Raw genomic sequence first — 20,185 nt, 5'->3', positions numbered from 1 at the left:
AGTTGTGGTTAGTTTATAGTCAAAACTATTTCCAGAAGAAAATGTATAAGTCCTGCACATGGCTAGCTTGCTTGTTCAACCAGTGAAATGGCATTAATTCCACTGGTCTATCAAAACAAACACTGTAGAAATGCTCACTACAGATTTCAGAGGTGCCCATTCTTTTGCTGTACAAATCAGACAGACATTAAGTGCAGGGTTAGTTATTCATTGTCAAATATACACACACATTAAATACAACCCCCTACTTTTGATTAAAATGTTCACACACCACAAGTTGACACCTACTCATTCAAGCATTTTCTGCATTGTAGAATAATAGTGAAGACATCAAAACTATGAAATAACACATATGGAATCTTGTAGTAACCAAAGAAAGTGTTAAACAAATCAAAATATATTTTAGATTCTTCAAAGTAGCCACCCTTTGCCTTTGACAGCGTTGCACTCTTGGCATTCTCTCAAACAGCTTCACCTGGAATGCATTTCAATTAACAGGTGTACCTTGTTAAAAGTTCATTTGTGGAATTTCTTTCCTACTTAATGCGTTTGAACCAATCAGTTGTTGTGACAAGGTAGGGTGGTGTACAGAAGATAGCCCTATTTGGTAAAAGACCAAGTCCATATTATGGCAAGAACAGCTCAAAAAAGCAAAGAGAAACAGTCCAGAATTATTTCAAGACATGAAGGTCAGTCAATACGGAACACCAAGAACTTTGAAAGTTTCTTCAAGTGCAGTTGAAAAAAAGCGCTTGATGGGTTATGATGAAACTGTCTCTCATGAGGAACGCAACAGGAAAGGAAGACCCAGAGTTACCTCTGCTGTAGAGGATAAGTTCATTAGAGTTACCAGCTTCACCAATCACTCAGATTGCAGCCCAAATAAATGCGTCAGAGTTTAAGTAAGACACATCTCAACACCAACTACGTGAATCAGGCCTTCATGGTCAAATTGCTGCAAAGAAACCACTAAAGGACACCAATAAGAAGACTTGCTTGGGACAAGAAACACGAGCAATAGACATTAGACCGGTGGAAATCTGTCCTTCGGTATGAGTCCAAATGTGAGATTTTTGGTTCCAACCGCAGTGCCTTTGTGATACGCAGAGTAGGTGAACGGATGATTTCTGCATGTGTGGTTCCCACCGTGAAGCATGGAGGAGATGTCATGGTGCTTTGCTGGCGACACTAATTTATTTAGAATGCAAGGCACACTTAACCAGCATGGCTACCACAGCATTCTGCAGCAATACACCATCCCATCTGGTTTGGGCTTAGTGGGACTATAATTTGTTTTTCAACAGGACAATGGACCAAGGAGTGTGGAGTGCTGCGTCAGATGACCTGGCCTCCACAAATCAGCTGAATTCAATCCAATTGAGATGGTTTGGGATGAGTTGGACCGCAGAGTGAAGGAAAAGCAGCCAAACGGTGCTCAGCATGTGGGAACTCTTTCAAGACTGTTGGAAAAGCATTACAGGTGACGCTGGTTGAGAATGCCAAGACTGCAAAGCTGTCATCAAGGCAAAGAATGGCTACTTTGAAGAATCTCAAATATATATTTTGGTTACTACATCATTCCATGTGTGTTATTTCATAGTTTTGATGCCTTCACTACTATTCTACATTGTAGAAAATTGTAAAAAATAAAATAAAAACCCTTGAATGAGTAGATGGCCAAACTTTTGACTGACACACACACACACACACACACACACACACACACACACACACACACACACACACCATGTATGCCTGGGGGAAAAGAACAGCATACACACCGTTGGGTGACATCTACAAAATAACTTGAGGTTATCAGTGTGGGTTAATCAAACATTTCATTTTTACTGAGCATATCAACCATTCCTCTGAAGACAAGCAAATCACACACACCAAGCAGCATAAATTAACAATACAATTATTTTTAAAAAGTCATATGCACATTCCCACCTCATCCGCCCAAATAGTTTTTAAACCCGGCATTACAGAATCATTTGGACATCAAGCATCAATAAAACATTAGACAGTCTCAAAAAAAAAAAATCAGCTGTCGCTCAGTTGTAAAAAATAAATAATAATCTGGCTTTTCAAATTCAGCAAGTACTCTAAACTACCCAGAACACCGTACAGGGATTTAAGAAAAGACCAGATGACATCTTCCCTGGGTGACAGAAACCTACCACTAATGGTGGCTTAGGCTACATTCCATTCAGCATTTTGGAATTAATCTGCCACTACACCTTGGGATTACATTCGATTCAAATGACACAGCATTTGGGATTTTGTTTTAAGGACAGTCACATATAGCCCTGGGTAGAGTTAAGGTCAGAGTTTCTCCCTCACACCTCTTGAAAAGTAAGGAACTTCCAGATGACATATCCTTGACAAAACTTCAGACAAATGCAATGTTTAAAATGTTACTCAAAGCTCAGTTGCTAAGAAAAAAACAAGCGACCGCAAGAGGAAACTATAGACAAGACAGGAAGTGAAAGGTGACGTGAATGAGCCGAACTTGCATAAATCCATGTATAAAAACAGCTCTACCATTGATGGTATTGAAGTGACAATTACATGGGGACAAAGCAATTACATTGAAACCCTAAAATAATCATCTCAGCGTCTTTGGTTAAGAGTTGCAACAGGCAACCTGTCGGAAGCACTAGCACCCAAGATGCTTCAGAGAGCTCACTAAAAACTCATTAGTTCCTGTCAAATGACACTCCATTTCTAATGGTTTTAATAGGGGGAACTCATTTCTAAAGATGGAGAATTCGATTGTGTGTGGAGAAACATTTTTCTCTCATTGAAAAAAAGGACTGAAGAGAGTAAAGCTAGCCCTTTGACAGAAAAGCGAGGCATATTGGATCCCAGTCCCTTGATAATTGGCCGCTCCGCTAAGACTTCAAAGCCCGTTTATGACGGGGGAAGTGAAGGAGTGTGGGTATAGCCGGTTGAGTGTGGTCCGCTGGTGTGACAACGGGCTCTGGCCCCTAGGGTGACCGGTTATGCTGGTATCTTGGTTTGTTCCTGTGGAATAATGAAGCATAAAGAATCAGTCTTGGCCGAGTTGGACCGATGCTAGTGGAGATCTATGAGAGATGTTCCCCAAACTAAGGCGATAACATCTCCAAGACTGCTCTTTGGTGGATCCCACTTTAAAAAAAGCTATGGGAAATTAAATATTGGGGTGGAACAGCATGTGAGTTTACATATAGAAAAACTATTATTCCATGAAGAATTGAGCTTGCAGACAGTGTAATGGGAACACCGTCCATATCATCCAGCACTATACTGGCTTTTTTTTTTTTTAGATCGACACAGACTAGAGTTGGAGTAGGCCACACTTCTCTACACAGAGCCCTTCAACAAGTCCCATGCAAGGGAAGGAGGAACGTCACTTCAGCAGGAAGGGCCCAAAACAAGGCTAATTTAGTTTATTTTGGAGTTTGGAGCGGTTGCTGGGTTCCATGGTGTATTCCTTTTGAATGCCAGTCCGAGGGGCAAGTAGAGTGAGTGAGTGAGTGAACAAAGAAATGATTCATCTCTTCCCTGTCTTCATGTAGGAGGGGATGGTCCCTCGGGCTGTGAGGCCCTCGAAGCGCTTGTAGGTGTAGTTGATGAAGACCCAGTCCTTGTTCTTCAGGTCTGCCTCAGAATGGTTGGACACCACAGGGGCAGCTGAGGAGGAAAAGTCAAGGGATTATTTCACACAGGGCAATGGAGGAAAACAAAGGATACATTTTTTTTTTTTTAAAGACAGCCTTGTTTCAAGATGGTTGACCAGCGCTGTGTTCATTAGGTACCAAATGAAAGAAAACTGACAACCTGGGAGGGACTACCAGGGGTGTATTCATTAGTCGCAGACCATTGCAAAACATTTTGCCAGGGAAAATGTTTACAGTTTACTCTAGGAACCTAACGGAACCAAAAAAACAGGGAGGGACCTAATGAACATGATCCTGTCGATCGATGACTACTGACAGCCACTGGTTTGTGACAATCAACGTACCCGTTGGCTGGAGGATATCGGAGTCTGGGAACTCGTCAAAGTTGGACGTGTCGTCGATGCTTTTGATCTGGATGGGAATGGCAGCGGGCCTCTCTCTGTAGGGACAACACGGAACCCTGGTTTTACAACGGGACTCTTCCCACCCGTTTTTTAAATGCACCGCTACATTGTCAGAAAATGCTAGCCAGGAGATTATGGAGGTTGGTAAATAACCAGCTAATAAACTTTTTAAAAGATGGTTTGGATGAAAATACACAGACCTGCCAACCTTGAATCATCATTCGAATACTACGTCACAGCACACGCAACACCTACACTGCTCAAATAATAGGAACATGCTAATTCATGTTTTGCCTAATAATGATGTTGGCAGAAGACTGCCTCCATAGGAATAGTAGGCTATACAGATCAACTTATGGGTACTTGGCTGCTCTTCAGTAGCTAACAAGATATACTTTTTTTATGTACAATCAGGGCTTTTTTTGGACAGATATGGGGAGGTCCAGAGGGGGGGCAGTCAACTTAAAGTTGGAGAATTTTGCATTTGAAAAACATGTAACTGCCATTTCCTGAAACATAGTCATAAATGATATTTTTTTTAAAATGTAGCCAACACAGAAGTTTTGGGTTTGATCCTAAATTAAATTGAGTTGGTCTCAATGAATCTTTCATTTTTCTAGGTAAAACTTAGGGGTAATGATTATTCTAATTAAATAGAAAAATGTAAACTCTAATTTCGTTTGGGGAGACATTTTTGAATAATTCAATTACTGGATGCAATGTAGTAGTCTAGCTTACAGTAGGCTATTTGGAATATGAAACAACTGAACTAGGCCTATATGAGCTTGTTTCAGATCTCCATGTTCTCGCCCAAGTCCTGACTCCACTCCAACTTCAGACAGTTGAGTCAAAAAACACAACATGCCAATTTTTACATATTATATTATAGAGTAGTTTTTCATACCAGAGTACTTTGACCTCAAATTGCATGCATGGTATACAAAATGCATGCACGTTGGCAGGTCTGCACACACCAAAAAAATAAAATAAAGTGAACTATTATTTTAAGACCTACCTGATGTGGTCGTAGTCCACCCCTTCGAAGAAGGCGTTGCCCTTGATTTCCTCCACCCCCGTCGCTCCAATCCTCTGCTCCTCTTCACAGCAAAACCTGAGGATGAGGTCCTTGGCCTTCTCGGAGATGGGCACTTCCGGGGGAAAGGTCAGCGTTTCCCGCCAGTTCATCACCTTTCTGTAGGTCTCCTGGGGGGTCTCCGAGCAGAACGGGGGATAGCCTGGAGCATAATACACACAAGGGATCAACACATAAGCCAAACATGGCCGAATGGCATTTTGTGACATTCATAATATGCACTATATTAGACACAAAGTATGTGGACACCCCTTCGGCTGTTTCTGCCACACCTGTTGCTGACAGGTGTATAAAATCAAGCACATAGCCATGCAATCTCCATAGACAATCATTGGCAGTAGAATGGACTTACTGAAGTGCTCAGTGACTTTTAACGTGGCACAGTCATAGGATGCCACCTTTCCAACAAGTCAGTTGGTCAAATTTCTGCTGTGCTAGAGCTGCTCCGGTCAACTGTGAGTGCTGTTATTGTGAAGTAGAAACATCAAGGAGCAACAACAGCTCAGCCGCAAAGTGGTAGGCCACACAAGCCCACAGAATGGGACCGCCAAGTGTTGAAGCGTGTAAAAATAGCCTGTCCTCGGTTGCAACACTCACTACTGAGTTCCAAACTGCCTCTGGAAGCAACGTCAGCACAATAAGTGTTCGTCGGGAGCATCATGAAGTGGCTTTCCATGGCTGAATAGCCGAACACAAGCCTAAGATCATCATGTGCAATGCCAAGCGGCGGCTGGAGTAGTGTAAAGCTCACCGCCACTGGACTCTGGAGCAGTGAAAACACATTCTCAGGAGTGATGAATCACGCGTCACCATCTGGCAGTCCAACAGACGAATCAGGGTTTGGCAGATGTGAGGAGAACGCTACCTGCCCCAATGGATAGTGCCAACTGTAAAGTTTGGTGGAGGAGGAATAATGGTCTGGAGCTGTTTTTCCATGGTTCAGGCTAGGCCCCTTAGTTCCAGTGAAGGGAAATCTTAACGCTACAATGACATTCTGTGCTTCCAACTTTGTGGCAACAGTTTGGGGAAGGCCCTTTCCTGTTACAGCATGACAATGCACCCGTGCAGCAAGCGAGGTCCATACAGAAATGGTTTGTCGAGATCAGTGTGGAGAACTTGACTGGCCTGCACAGAGCCCTGACCTCAACCCCATCGAACACCTTTGGGATGAAATGGAACACCGACTGCGAGACAGGCCTAATCGCCCAACATCAGTGCCCAACCTCCCTAATGCTGTTGTACCTGAATAGAAGCAAGCCCCTGCAACAATGTTCCAACATCTAGTGGAAAGCCTTCCCAGAAGAGTGGAGGCTGTTATAGCAGCAAAGGGTGGGGACCGACTCCATATGAATGCCCATGATTTTGGAATGAGATGTTCGACGAGCAGGTGTACACAGATTTTTGGTCATGTAGTGTATGTTTGATAGACAATTTCCAAAAACGACCATCAATGGCTTTGAGGAGGCTCCAAGTAGAACGTCAATGAGATCTCACCTATCAGCATCTCATACATGATGACTCCCAGGCTCCACCAATCACAGAGCTTGTTGTATCCGTTCTGCATGAAAACTTCTGGGGCGATGTAGTCAGGGGTGCCCACAGTGGAGAAGGCCTAAATGGAGAGAGCAAAGACAGTATTTTAAAAAAAATATATATTTTTTTAACTTGATTCAAGGCTTCATAGTATTGTATAAATGTGACTACAAGACCACACCAATACAAGTGTGTCTGTAGAATATGCTACCTTCCCATCTAGCTTTATTTTCTCACCAGCTGTCTCCTGTTCCTCTTCCATGTCTCTGCTTTCCTCTTTGAGTTCATGTTATTGAATGCTGTAAAGAAAAATTAACAGTTCTATAAAATGATGCAACTTACATACTGGTTAAACCGGTTTAACTCACCTGCAGGTTAAGATACGGTGCATTCAGAAAGTATTCAGACCACTACACTTTCAGCATTTTGTTACATTAGTCTTTTTCTAAAATGGATAACTTCATTATAATTTTTTTGAAACGTCCTCAATCTACACACAATACCCCATAATGACAAAGCAAACTGTTTTTTTTTTAAATGCATAAAACATTTCCGCAACAGAAATACCTTATTTACATAAGTATTCAGACCCTTTGCTATGAGACTCGAAATTAAGCTCAGGTGCATCCTGTTTCCATTGATCATCCTTAAGATGTTTATACAACTTGTTTGGAGTCCACCTGTGGTGAATTCAATTGATTGGATATGCTTTGTAAAGGCACACACCTGTCTATATAAGGTCCCACAGTTCACAGCGCATGTCAGAGCAAAAACCAAGCTATGAGGTCGAAGTGATTGTCCGTAGAGCTCCGAGACAGGATTGCGTTGAGGCACAGATTGGAGGAAGCGTACCAAAACATTTCTGCAGCATTGAAGGTCCCCAAAAATCACAGCTGCCTCCATCATTCTTAAATGGAAGTTTGGAACCACCAAGACTCTTCCTAGAGCTGGCCGCCCGGCAAAACTGAGCAATCGAGGACAAGGGCATTGGTCAGGGAGGTGACCAAGAACCCAATGGTCACTGACCGAGCTCCAGAGTTTGTTTGAGGTAGAGTGGCCAGACGGTAGCCATGACAGCCCACTTGGAGTTTGCCAAAAAGCTCCAAAAGGATTCTTAGACCATGAAAAACAAGATTCTCTGGTCTGATGAAACCAAGATTGAACTCTTTGGCTTGAATGCCAAGCATCATGTCTGGAGGAAACCTTGTGCTAGCATCATGCTGAGGGGATGTTTTTCAGCGGCAGGGACTGGGAGACTAGTCAGGATTGAAGCAAAGATGAACGGAGCAAAGTACAGAAAACCTGCTTCAGAGCTCTCAGACTGGGGTGAAGGGTCACCTTCCAACAGGACAACAACCCTAAGCACACAGCCAAGACAAAGCAGGAGTGGCTTCGGGACAAGTCTCTGAATGTCCTTGAGTGGCCCAGCCAGAGACCGGACTTGAACCCGATCAAACATCTCTGGAGAGACCTGAAAATAGCTGTGCAGTAACACTCCCCATCCAACCTGAAAGAGCTTGAGAGGATCTACAGAGAGGAATGGGAGAAACTCCCCAAATACAGATGTGGCAAGCTTGTAACACCATTCCAAAGAAGACGAGGCTGTAATCGCTGCCAAAGGTGTTTCAACAAAATACTGAGTAAAGGGTCTGAATACTTGCGTAAAACGTGATACTATTTTTTTTATATATTTGCAAACATTTCTAAAAACCTGTTTTTGCCTTGTCATTTATCAGCTCTAATCCAGTGATTTACAGTCAGGATATATTCAATGACTTTGTTAGTAAGGATTGTAACATGCAACAACAAAAATATGTACACTGGTAAATGCAACAATACTTTATATAAAAACAAATGTAAGTTGTTATCTTAATTTTTTTTTTTTTTTAAATCACATTTGAAATCAGAACCAGGTTTGTAGAGAAACATTAAAAAGGCTCAATCTGGGACATTTCCTACTGTTCAAATACATTTCCAATTAATAGAATTTATAAATTCCTTTTGAGCTTAGTGCATCCGTTTTACTCTATCATAACCCAAATATTACGTCATTGTCATTTGAATGTTCGCAAACAATGTAGCTCCAAAATATGCTTCCAAATATCATGTCAATCTCAACAACTATAAGGGCTCAGACACAAGCTCCAGATTGTGGCTTTAACGTTGATACAGGGTGTTAGTATGTAAAGTAATGGATTGATTGGAGATGCCTGACTTTGCTTACTGAAGTCACTGGGGAGGCTGTGGTTGAGGTTCTTGTAGAACTCCGTACGGTGGGCCCTCTTCAGACCCGTGCATAGACCAAAGTCAGACAGCTTCACATGGCCCTGAAACAATCAAAAGGCACCTTCAGTACAGGATCATATTCATTATTGCACACCAAAGCAAAACTTTCTGCGCCACAAAATAAAAACAAGCATTTCTTATTGGACAAGTTCAGTCCGTTTTCTTCAGTTTGGTGCCTTGTGAATTCGACCCAGTTGTGCAATTTATCCAAACCACCAGTCTGAGCTCATATTTATGTGTCTCTAAGTCCGTGCTCAAACTCACCCTGGAGTCTAGTAGCAGGTTGTCAGGTTTGATGTCTCTGTGGATGAAGCCTAGTTGGTGGATGGAGTCGATGGCTAGCACTGTCTCAGCGATGTAGAACTGAGTGGCCTCCTCAGTCAGAGTATCCTTCTTCATGAGCAGGGTCATCATGTCACCTGTAGGGGGCAGCAGCATGTTAAATCACCACATTGCAACTGGACTTTGAGGCGTATTCAGTGAGGCATTAGTTTGTTTTGGTGGAATTACAGATAGAAATGTGTTGCATAGAATTGTTGATTTTGGACAATGGCATGTTGCTTGTTCTATACAAAATGTGTCTTTCTGCAACATTGCTTCTCAATACTGGGATTGTATTCATAAAGTGTCTCAGATTAGAAGTGCCGAGTTTGGATCAGTTTGGGTGAGTCGAGTGGAGTAGGCATGCCTACTCCGAAACACTATGAATACAAGCCCCGAGGTCTAAATACACATGCCAGACTAGCTAATCTGGGAGTTGCTCACTGGACAATAGTGCCTTAGTGTAGGAGACTGTTCAGGTTTTCGGGGGAGGTCGTACCGCCAGGCAGGAACTCCATGATGAGGTAGAGGTTCATCTTATCCTGGAAGCTGTAGAACATCTTGACCACCCACAGGCTGTCCGCCTCCACCAGAATGTCTCGCTCGGCACGGATGTGACCCACCTAGGAATACACGCACGGCACCAAAAAATGTTTTCTTCTCAATTGCATGACAGGCAATCATGTTAGTATCAAAGACACTGCTTTGGATATTTGAGAGAAATTACTGGCCATCAATGTATACCTCCCCTACTCCTTCCTCCTCCTCACCTGTTCCTTCTCCAGCATGTCAGCCTTACGGAGGATCTTCATAGCGTACACATGGCCTGTGTCCTTCTTCTGCACCAGACGCACCTGGGGACAAAGAGGACCAAAACGTGTCAATAATGTATTGAATGATAAGCTGAAAGTCTGCAAGGCTACATAAAATACGGTTATACAAAAGGGATGATGCCTACCTCTCCAAAAGCTCCTCGGCCAATCACCTTGAGGGACTCAAAGTCCTCCAGGCCCAGGCGGGTTCGTTTGAGACGCAGGAAGTCTGTCTCTTTCCTGGCGTGCTGAGAACGCCGGATACACTTCTGCACAGGTAAAGGGGGCAATGGTTAGTGTGCATGTGTCAAAAGCTTGTGTGTGTCTGTGTCAGGGTTTCTGTTAGCCGTTTTGAACACAGCATCAAATGGCAATGGGAGGCAGGCTTCATCAGCACGTCACACACCACTTTGCAATGAGCTGGAGGCAGTATGCATTTTGAAAACATATACTTAATTGTTTTCCCGCTAATTGCATTATGGAACTACCATTCGACTGGAGTCTACTGCCTCGCTGCGCTTATGTGAAGAAATAGTTATTCAACATTAAGCTAAATGTCCCGATCTGCTGCATCAGACTCATAGCTTTTTAAGTTATTTATTTTTTATGTAGCCTAGGTCTACTTGTTGTATGAATTTAGGATCTATCGTCCCACGACTGTCCCAGTGTGTTTGGAATAGACCATTTCTCGATAAGCTGCCCAATACAATAGGTAGCCTAAACCTTTGTACTATAGTAGATTGACATTGGCTAGCGATTTTACTGTTAGTTACTCATCTTGTTGGCTGAGGAAAAGTCAATTCTAACATGTTCAAAGTGCACATCAGAATTCAGTAAGGACGGCACACCGTTGCAATCTAGACTTGCATGTTCTGTTAATATGAATTCCCATATCCTAAATATGATTTGTCATTCAGAGCACCGTGGGTGGATACCCTAATAAAAAGTAATGCACTCAAAGCATATCGGTCCAGTAAATGTTTTAAATGTACGGTATTTTTATTTTTTTTAAATGTTGCCAGTCAAACGTCCGGCAACACATTTTCATAACGGAAACGCCGGGCGCGCGCGTGAGTACACAACCTCACCTCTTCATCAACCAAGCCCTCTTGGTCCATCACCTTTTCCAACTTTTGCTGCCTGGAACAGAAATGCAAAAATAATTCACTTTCATCCAACTAATGTATATGGTGTTGGGTTGATACTTTGTTCAAGAACTGACACTGCTTTGAGAGGGGAGAGTTCCAGCTGAGCCACATAATTATTCTCCTTTAACACCAATTAAGTGCACCATGTAAACACAGCCACACATCTCTACCTTGAAAGAAAGAGTAACCTTCACTTGTCTAGCAAAATGTGGAAGGGACTAAGAGTTTTATTGCATCATTGAGCAGTACCCTTCCAGAAAAACACAGACTGGTGTTGTTCAGTCCTTATGCCCACATGCTTTCTATGGATCAACCCCATCACCACAACATTAGGCTCGTATTCACTAGGAACAACACAGAACATAAGAATTGCTTGTTTTCGTGTTCTCATTGCAAAATGATTTGCTACGGTGTGCACTAATGAATGCGACCCAGGGACTTACATATTAGTAGTGTCATTTCCTTCTCTGCTCTGAAGCCGCTGAGATAAGAGACCGCCGCGTAACCTTTGGTTGCCAGTGATATTAATAGGGCTATGTGCTAGTAGGGGTTGGATTGGTGCCACTGTGTGTCATGTTCACTTTTTATCAGTTTCCTCTTGAAGTCGACACAAACAAGGTCCTCATGTGGCCATGAGGGCGAAACCGACTCAGACCACAACAGCCAACTGTCGTGTCTCCACCATCAGCTGCTTGTTTAAATCATTACTCAGGTGACAGTTTTTGAAGAAAAATGGTAATTTACTTACACACACACACACACACTTTGAAATCATGTCAAGAATTTGTGAAACATTCTGGTTTATTGCACTCAACCTCTGCCTACTTTTTCCAAGATCACAAGTTAAAAAAAGCCCCCAGTCAGTGCCACACACATTCATTATTCACACATCAGTTGTTTTTATCTCAAAACTGAAATGACCTCAGTGTGCTAGAGCACACAGACAGGGTGTGGTTTCCATCAAAGAGAGCCAGGGAGGTAACATGAAAGACCGCAGACAATTTGCATTAGAAAGAGCATAGAGGCCTACCAAGCAAGACAGACAAGTGTCATCAGCCCAATATTTTTTTAAAACAGGGGAGGGAAAAGCTACTGTTAAAATGTGAATATCTTCTACAGATATAATGCAGTGGCCACCATTTCTTAGTCTAAATCGTCAGCCAACACATTCATAAAGCACAAATACCAAAGTTAGCAACCGCCACCTTGAATGTCATAACACATAAGAAGAATGTAGCAATAGAGAAATTGGAAAAGATGGCTGTCGGTGGAAAGCATTGGTAGAACGCTGCCCATTGGCTTAGCCCAGACGGGTGCATGCGTGTGCAGTCGGAGGCCTACCTCATCTCTCTCTCCTCGTGTTGGGCGATAAGGTTACTGTAGAAGTTCTCCAGGGTTACTTTGGCCATGGTCACACGCTCCTTGGTGTGGTTACTCATCGAGGAGCAGGAACTCTGGCCCATCATTGCCATGGTTACCTGAGGGATGTACAGAAAAGGGGGGACTTTACCCCTACCTACATGTATTACCTCAACTAACCTGTACATTGACTCGGTACCAGTACCCTTTGTACATAGCCTCGTTATTGTATTGTTGCTCTTTTATTTTTGACTTTAGTTTATTTAGTCAATATTTTTCTTAATTGCATTGTTGGTTAAGGGCTTGTAAGTAAGCATTTCACAGTAAGGTTTACGCATGTTGTATTCAGCGCATGTGACATAAAACTTGATTTGTTTTGCAATTAAGCAGCCTTTATCCTGTAGACCAGTGGTTCTCAATCCTGGTCCTGGAGCCCCAAAGGTGTGCAAATGTTTGTTTTTGCGTTAACACTACACAGTTGATTCAAATGAGCAACTCCTCGTCAAGCTGAGATGATTTTAGTGCAAAGGCAAAAACGGGTTCCCAGGACCAGGATTGAGAACCACTGTTCTAGACCAGGAGTAGGCAATTAGATTCAGCCACGGGCCTATTTTTGTCGAAGTGGATGGTCAGGGGGCCAGAACATAATTACATTGCAAATTGACCTAAAAGAGCTTAAAAACAGACTGTATTTGATAGGGTTGGGAATTGCCAGGGACCTCACGATACGATAGTCAGAATACTTAGGTGCCGATACTAAATGTATCACGATTCTATATCTATTGCGATTTGATACTGTGATTTTATTGCGATTCGATGTTCCAAACATATTGATCACCATATGTCTGCTGCAGAAGGATGAGAGAACATGAGAAAATGAATTTTGATCAGTCAGGGAAATAAGTGCTGAAAACAAATTGGCTCCCTACTTAAAAAAGATTGAAAACAAGCTATGAAGAAAAAAAAAAAAGTACTGGAGTTTTAGTGCAGGTAGTCAACTAGCGCAAAAACAATACTGTGATCTTGTCAAAACTATACCTATATTGTCAAAAATAATATCCTGATGTCTTTTTTTGATTACCTTTTACAATGAGACAATTTTATTTGTGATAATATTTGGGAAAAGAAATCCTAAATTAAAGTCATTTTTGCTGAATTCCTGGTGATTTTACAGTTTTTTAAAAACCAAAGGCTCACTCGCAGGCAGGTTTCAGCCCGTGGGCCACCTGTTGCCAACCATGATAGACAGAAAGAACTGCAAATAGGCGTACACTAGCATGATTAACTTCAAGTCCAAAGGAAGTTGTATTCTTCATAGTCCCTGTAATTGTGCTGGTTTTCTGTCACACACACCAGCCTATAGACATACCCTTGCAAACACTTTCACTGGGTCATTACATTGCTTTTAAACTTTCACTACAACATTGTCAAAGTGCTGAGACCAGCTCTTTCTAAAACAAGGTGCCAAGAAGAGTTAAGACAATTGGTCTCTTTCAGTCGTTGTACTGCAACTCAATGTCCACTACATGGCTGAGCAACAGGGACACTGTACCCTTGAGGTAGCATGAAGATGGGCACGTGGAGAGAGTCTGCCGTTTGGCTATGAGCTCCAAGCATATACAAAGCCCTTGATTTGTGTCTTGCCGATGCTAGAAGGTCAGGGTAATTCAATTATCTGTCAGACATTCCGTTTGGCACTGAATAAGGTCATTAAAAGGAATGACTGGTGTCCTATAAAACGAGAATTAAAGTCGCCATGTGTATTGTATTACAATAAAGCCTGGTCAATAATATTGTGACAGAGCAGTTAAAATGATGGTGTGTAAATCAACTTCGTGCACCCAGTGCTGGTGCGCATTACTGTGAATCAGAGACGGGTAGGCTGTGTGCACAATCGTGGAGTGTAAACTGTGCAGAAAGCATACGTCACCTCGTCTGTCCAAGCTGTTAAGAAAACCCTACAAGACATGCAAACAATTCAAGCATGCCTTACTCACAAATAGCTACTTAATATATACAAATAAAATAGGCTAGCTAGCTGCAAATCTGGCATGTAGCTAGCTAAGCCAGAAATAGCTATAGCTAGCTAACTAGTACATTCAGTCTGGTTTAGGTTGACTGTCTGCCCTGGAAAGATGCATTCGTTAACTTTAGCCGCATGTAAATAGCTAGCTAGGTAACAGCAAGCCGTGTAGAGTTATTGGCTAGCTCAATGACAAGTACAAAGTGGAGAGTTTCATCACATATGAATGACAATTGGCTAAATAGTTAAAGTAAAATACCATCCAAGTTTCCCAACACTATCAAACTTGTCACAAGGCAAGCGTGTCTAGCTAGGTAGCTAGCTAAGAGACCAGCCAACAACCAGTCCACCCGGCTAGCTATCAGTATCTTTGACCAAGCCATAAAATCCCATATATTTGACTTTGCACACGTTTGTATGTCTATTGATGTAGCTATCTACATCGTGGAGTTGAGGGAACACACTTGGATAGTTAGCAGTATATAACTAGCCTGTGTTGTTGTGGCATTAAAAGACAGATTGCTAGCTAGCCTAGCTGTTTACTGCTGCCAGGTAACGTTAACTAGTTCCGCAAACCCAATCAGAACGTAACATACATAGCTAGCTATAGTAATGTTAGCTAGCAAGCAAAACGTACTAAATTCCATACCAAAGTACATTGTATATGCATTTCAAAACGGTCTAACCACAGCCAGGTAGCTTGCTTAATCTAGCTAAGGTTAGATGGCATAGCTTCAACAAAGGTAGCTAGCTAGCTAAAATAGCACAGTTAGCTTAAAAGTGGGAAAATATAACTTAGATAACTGACTACACTACTACTGCTAGTTAATCATTGATGCCTGGCTGGCACTACTGTAACGTAACTAGCCCAAGAGACAACTAGAAGATAAGACGGGAGGGGGCATATTGACCATAACATTTCATTTCACAAAACTAGTAGACGTGTTATCGTATAAAAAATATAATCGGTTTCTCAGCAAGTTTGTCTTCTGTTATCTTACCTTCGCAGGAACGACTCTCTCTCGCTCTCTCTCTGCTCGGCTGTGTGTGGCTCAACTCTGTGTTTCCCTTTCGCTTTAAACTCATCATGACGCTTGGTGGCCAACAAGGCGATGCGCAACGATTTGATATTTGCCACACCGCTTCTTCTTCCGGTCACTCTCTCCATTAGTCTCTGCCTACTCACAGGAATCCTCACCCTGTACCCATCTTCCTCTACCTCTCTCTACACTGCTTCAGCATACGACACTTTCTGTACTACCTGACCCTAGCAACCTCAACATGCCTTTCTCTCACCGTACACCTCTGATCTCCAGCCCCATGGGCATCCCCACAACTAACACACAACTTCTCCACCGAAACTACACATTCCTTCGTATCATGCCCTCATGCACACGTCTCATATCTTGGACTCTTTCCCGTGTACATACTGCTGCAAACATGCCCATAAACTTGACACCTACAACGCTGAAGTATTTTAGGAACAAACGCTCACAAGGGATAACTTACACACCTACCTTAACCTTATATGACAAAGACTCTACATCAAAACTCAACAGAACAGACATCTCCGTTTCCCCAAGCTCTCCAACAAATCTGCGTCGCACCAAACAGCGACTGTCACAGACAACGGGAATCTGTTTCGCTGTTGCTGTGTGCGTCAACGTTGAAATGCCTGAGTTAGATGACCTGGTGAAAATATAATTTAGAATTGGCTTTATTAAGGAAACTCGGTAGTAATAACCATATTATTGTTTTGCCCCTACTTTTTAATAATATGGTTATTATGTTCTAAAAGAGCAAGTATTTCCCATCAATCTAATGATCTAATACACTCGTTCAAACAGGCGTTACTGCTCACTCACGTTTATCAATCGAATAATCTAATTACTGGCAATTTCAGACTATACGCATACACTATTCTAACCTTCATGGTGCGTTAAGAGAACAAACAAAACACGTGCTTGGCACTGTCACTGAATGCTAAGAAAACTGGGGTTCAGTCTCTGTCAGTCTGCCCTCCGAATTCGCTACAACGTTCTGCTGTGTAGCCTAGGCCAACACCTTGCATAATGGAAACTATTAACGATCTTATCCATGGTGCTTTACTGACAGTAGTATTTCCCCCTTATGGAAACTATCCTTCTAACAACTATAAGCTAGTAGGCTACGTGAGCACACCAAATAAAACACGATCCTGGAAACCGTGTGTACGTTCCATGTCAAGCAGCTCTCCAAATTCGCTACAACACCACTATTTTGCAGCCCATTATAAAACTATAGTGGTCCACTAGATGGAGTACCTTAACCTGTAAACTAATCGTAAATTACAGTGGGAAAGTGAAAGTAAATTATAAGCCTATCCAACGGTTGCGGGAGAAATGAACAATTAAGCAGGGGTTTTACGCATGTGTCTGTGGGAGGAGAGGCAACTCAACGACCACTCCTGCATGCGCAAATCAACTAATATGAGGCGCTGTTTGATTGTTTCATTACAATATATTCATGGCTGCATTCTCCCTTTCTTGAAATAATCATTGATCTAAATATACTGTAAGCCTATTAGATAAATTATGATCGGTTATAAATAAATAATAACTGATCGGACATGTCTTGGTTCGTGGCCTAGCGTAATTTCTCATTTCACTATCCATCTATCGGTCTTTATGGATGGGAGGAATGAAGGATTCATAGGTTATCCCAAAACAGGGGCATCGTCTACGTTATAGGCTATTTGTGTCAGTTATAACGTTAATTTAGTCCACCACTTGTTCCCCTTATAGAGACTAGTGGCTAGACCTGTTGGCTTTTAGGTTACAATAATGGAAATTAAAATTACTGTCTCAGACAGGGCTTTACCTAAACCCCTGCCCTCTGCTCAGTGACAAGGTCCATGACAGGGGTTTGGGGGCAGCCCTTGAGCCCGACAGGAAGCGCAATTCTTCTCCATGCAATCAGTGACCTACATTCACAAGATAATAAGCATAGACCTACGAGGCTACTTCATTGAAAGTGTAGCCTACATTAAACACCGTGCCATTACACACACATTTGTAAGTTAACCTTTCATTTCGATATACACTATATATACAAAAGTATGTGGACACCCCTTCAAATTAGTGGATTCGGATATTTCAGCCACACCCGTTGCTGACAGATGTATAAAATCCAGCACACAGCCATGTAATCTCTATACACAAACATTGGCAATAGAATGGCCTTACTGAAGAGCTCAGTGACTTTCAACTTGGCACGTCATAGGATGCCAAATGTCCAACAAGTCAGTTCTTCAAATTTCTGCCCTGTAAGAGCTGCCCTGGTCAACTATAAGTGGTGTTATTGTGAAGTGGAAATGTCTAAGAGCAACAACGGCTCAGCCGTGAAGTAGTAGGCCACACAAGCTCACAGAAAAGGACCACCAGGTGCTGAAGCATGTAGCATGTAAAAATTGTCTGTCCTCAGTTGCAACACTCACTACCGAGTTCCAAACTGCCTCTGGAAGCAACGTCAGCAAAATAATTGTTCATCGGAAGCTTCATGAAATGGGTTTCCATGGCCGAGCAGCAGCAGACAAGCCTAAGATCACTATGCACAATGCCAAGCATCGGCTGGAGGGGTGTAATGCTCGCTGCCATTGGACTCTGGAGCAGTGGAAACACGTTCACCATCTGGCAGTCCAACTGACGAATCTGGGTTTGGCGGATGCCTGGAGAACACTACCTGCACCAATGCATAGTGCCAACTGTAAAGTTTGGTGGAGGAGGAATAATGGTCTGGGGCTGTTTTTCATGGTTCGGGTTTTTAAAATAATTTTGTAAAATTTTTATTTCACCTTTATTTAACCAGGTAGGCCAGTTGAGAACAAGTTCTCATTAAAGACTGCAACCTGGCCAAGATAAAGCAAAGCAGTGCGACAAAAACAACAACACAGAATAATACATCAACAAACGTACAGTCAATAACACAATAGAAAAATATATGTACAGTGTGTGCAAATGTAGAAGAGTAGGGAGGTAAGGAAATAAATAGGCCATAGAGGCAAAATAATTATTATTTAGTATTATCACTGGATGTGCAGATGATGTAGAGATACTGGGGTGCAAAAGAGCAAGAGGGTAAGTAATAATATGGGGATGAGGTAGTTGGGTGTGCTATTTACAGATTGGCTGCGTACAGTGATCAGTAAACTGCTCTGACAGCTGATGCTTAAATTTAGAGAGGGAGATATAAGACTGCAGCTTCAGTGATTTTTTTGCAATTCGTTCCAGTCATTGGCAGCAGAGAACTGGAAGGAAAGGTGACCAAAGGAAGTGTTGGCTTTGGGGATGACCAGTGAAATGCTGGTGCGCGTGCTATGGGTGGGTGTTTCTATGGTGACCAGTGAGCTGAGATAATGCAGGGCTTTACCTAGCAACGACTTATAGACGACCTGGAGCCAGTGGGTTTGGCGACGAATATGTTTTGAGGGCCAGCCAACAAGAGCATACAGGTCGCAGTGGTGGGTAATATATTGGGCTTTGGTGACAAAACGGATGGCACTGTGATAGACTACATCCAGTTTGCTGAGTAGAGTGTTGGAGGCTATTTTGTAAATGACATCGCCAAACTCAAGGATTGGTAGGATAGTCAGTTTTACGAGGGTATGTTTGGCAGCATTAGTGAAGGAGGCTTTGTTGCGAAATAGGAAGCTGATTCTAGATTTCATTTGGGATTGGAGATGCTTAATGTAAGTCTGGAAGGAGAGTTTACAGTCTAACCAGACACCTAGGCATTTGTGGTTGTCCACATATTCTAAGTCATAACCGTCCAGAGTAGTGATGCTAGTCAGGCGGGCGAGTGCGGGGCGATCGGTTGAAGAGCATGCACTTAGTTTTACTAGCATTTAAAAGCAGTTGGAGGCCACGGAAGGAGTATTGTATGGCGTTGAAGCTCAGTTGGAGGTTTGTTAGCACAGTGTCCAAAGAAGGGGTAGGCCCTTATGAAGGGAAATCCTAACGCTACAACATAAAATTACATTCTAGACAATTCTGTGCTTCCAACTTTGTGGCAACAGTTTGGGGAAGGCCCTTTCCTGTTTTAGCATGACAATGCCCCCGTGCAGCAAGCGATGTCCATACAGAAATTATTTGTCCAGATCGGTGTGGAAGAACTTGACTGGCCTGCTCAGAGACCTGACCTCGTCCCCATCGAACACATTTGGGATTAATTGGAACGGCGACTGATAGCCAGGCCTAATCCCCCAACATCAGTGCCCGACCTCACTAATGCTTTTGTGGCTGAATGGAAGTAAGTCCCTGCAACAATGTTCCAACATCTAGTGGAAAGCCTTCCCAGAAGAGTGGAGGCTGTTATAGCAGCAAAAGGGGGACCAACTCCATATTAATACCCATGATTTTGGAATGAGATGTTCGGCAGGTGTCCACATATTTTTGATCTTGTAGTGTATCTATAGAAAGATGTGTCTCAATCCAAAAGCAAAAGCAATTTCGATTATGGTACAAAGTAGTTGACTTTGGGTATTTCAAAATAAGAGTCCATAAT

The 20,185-nt window shown here is 42.5% G+C and overlaps 1 protein-coding gene across 2 annotated transcripts; it reads right to left on the bottom strand.

Moving 5' to 3' along the window:
* Window positions 1–1,819: 1,819 nt before the first annotated feature.
* Window positions 1,820–16,223, bottom strand: LOC115166064 (serine/threonine-protein kinase 38). 2 transcript variants are annotated; one of them, XM_029719710.1, is made up of 13 exons: window positions 15,646–16,223; window positions 12,604–12,740; window positions 11,203–11,254; window positions 10,261–10,383; window positions 10,073–10,156; window positions 9,802–9,925; window positions 9,246–9,400; window positions 8,920–9,022; window positions 6,933–6,994; window positions 6,657–6,774; window positions 5,085–5,304; window positions 4,010–4,104; window positions 1,820–3,678 (listed from the first exon to the last, which is right to left on the bottom strand). In XM_029719710.1, exons 2-13 carry the CDS (start codon window positions 12,732–12,734, stop codon window positions 3,539–3,541), a joined length of 1,407 nt encoding a protein of 468 aa, XP_029575570.1. In that variant the 5' UTR covers window positions 12,735–12,740; window positions 15,646–16,223; the 3' UTR covers window positions 1,820–3,538. The 2 variants fall into 2 exon arrangements, with proteins under 2 accessions (XP_029575570.1, XP_029575569.1); XM_029719709.1 differs by having other exon boundaries at window positions 8,911–9,022; window positions 15,646–15,894.
* Window positions 16,224–20,185: the final 3,962 nt, after the last annotated feature.

The sequence above is a fragment of the Salmo trutta genome, chromosome 28 (genome assembly GCF_901001165.1).
Source record: "Salmo trutta chromosome 28, fSalTru1.1, whole genome shotgun sequence".
Classification (NCBI taxonomy): Eukaryota; Metazoa; Chordata; class Actinopteri; order Salmoniformes; family Salmonidae; genus Salmo; species Salmo trutta.
Note: the sequence above shows the minus strand (reverse complement) of the source record. Positions and strands in the feature narration are given on the sequence as shown.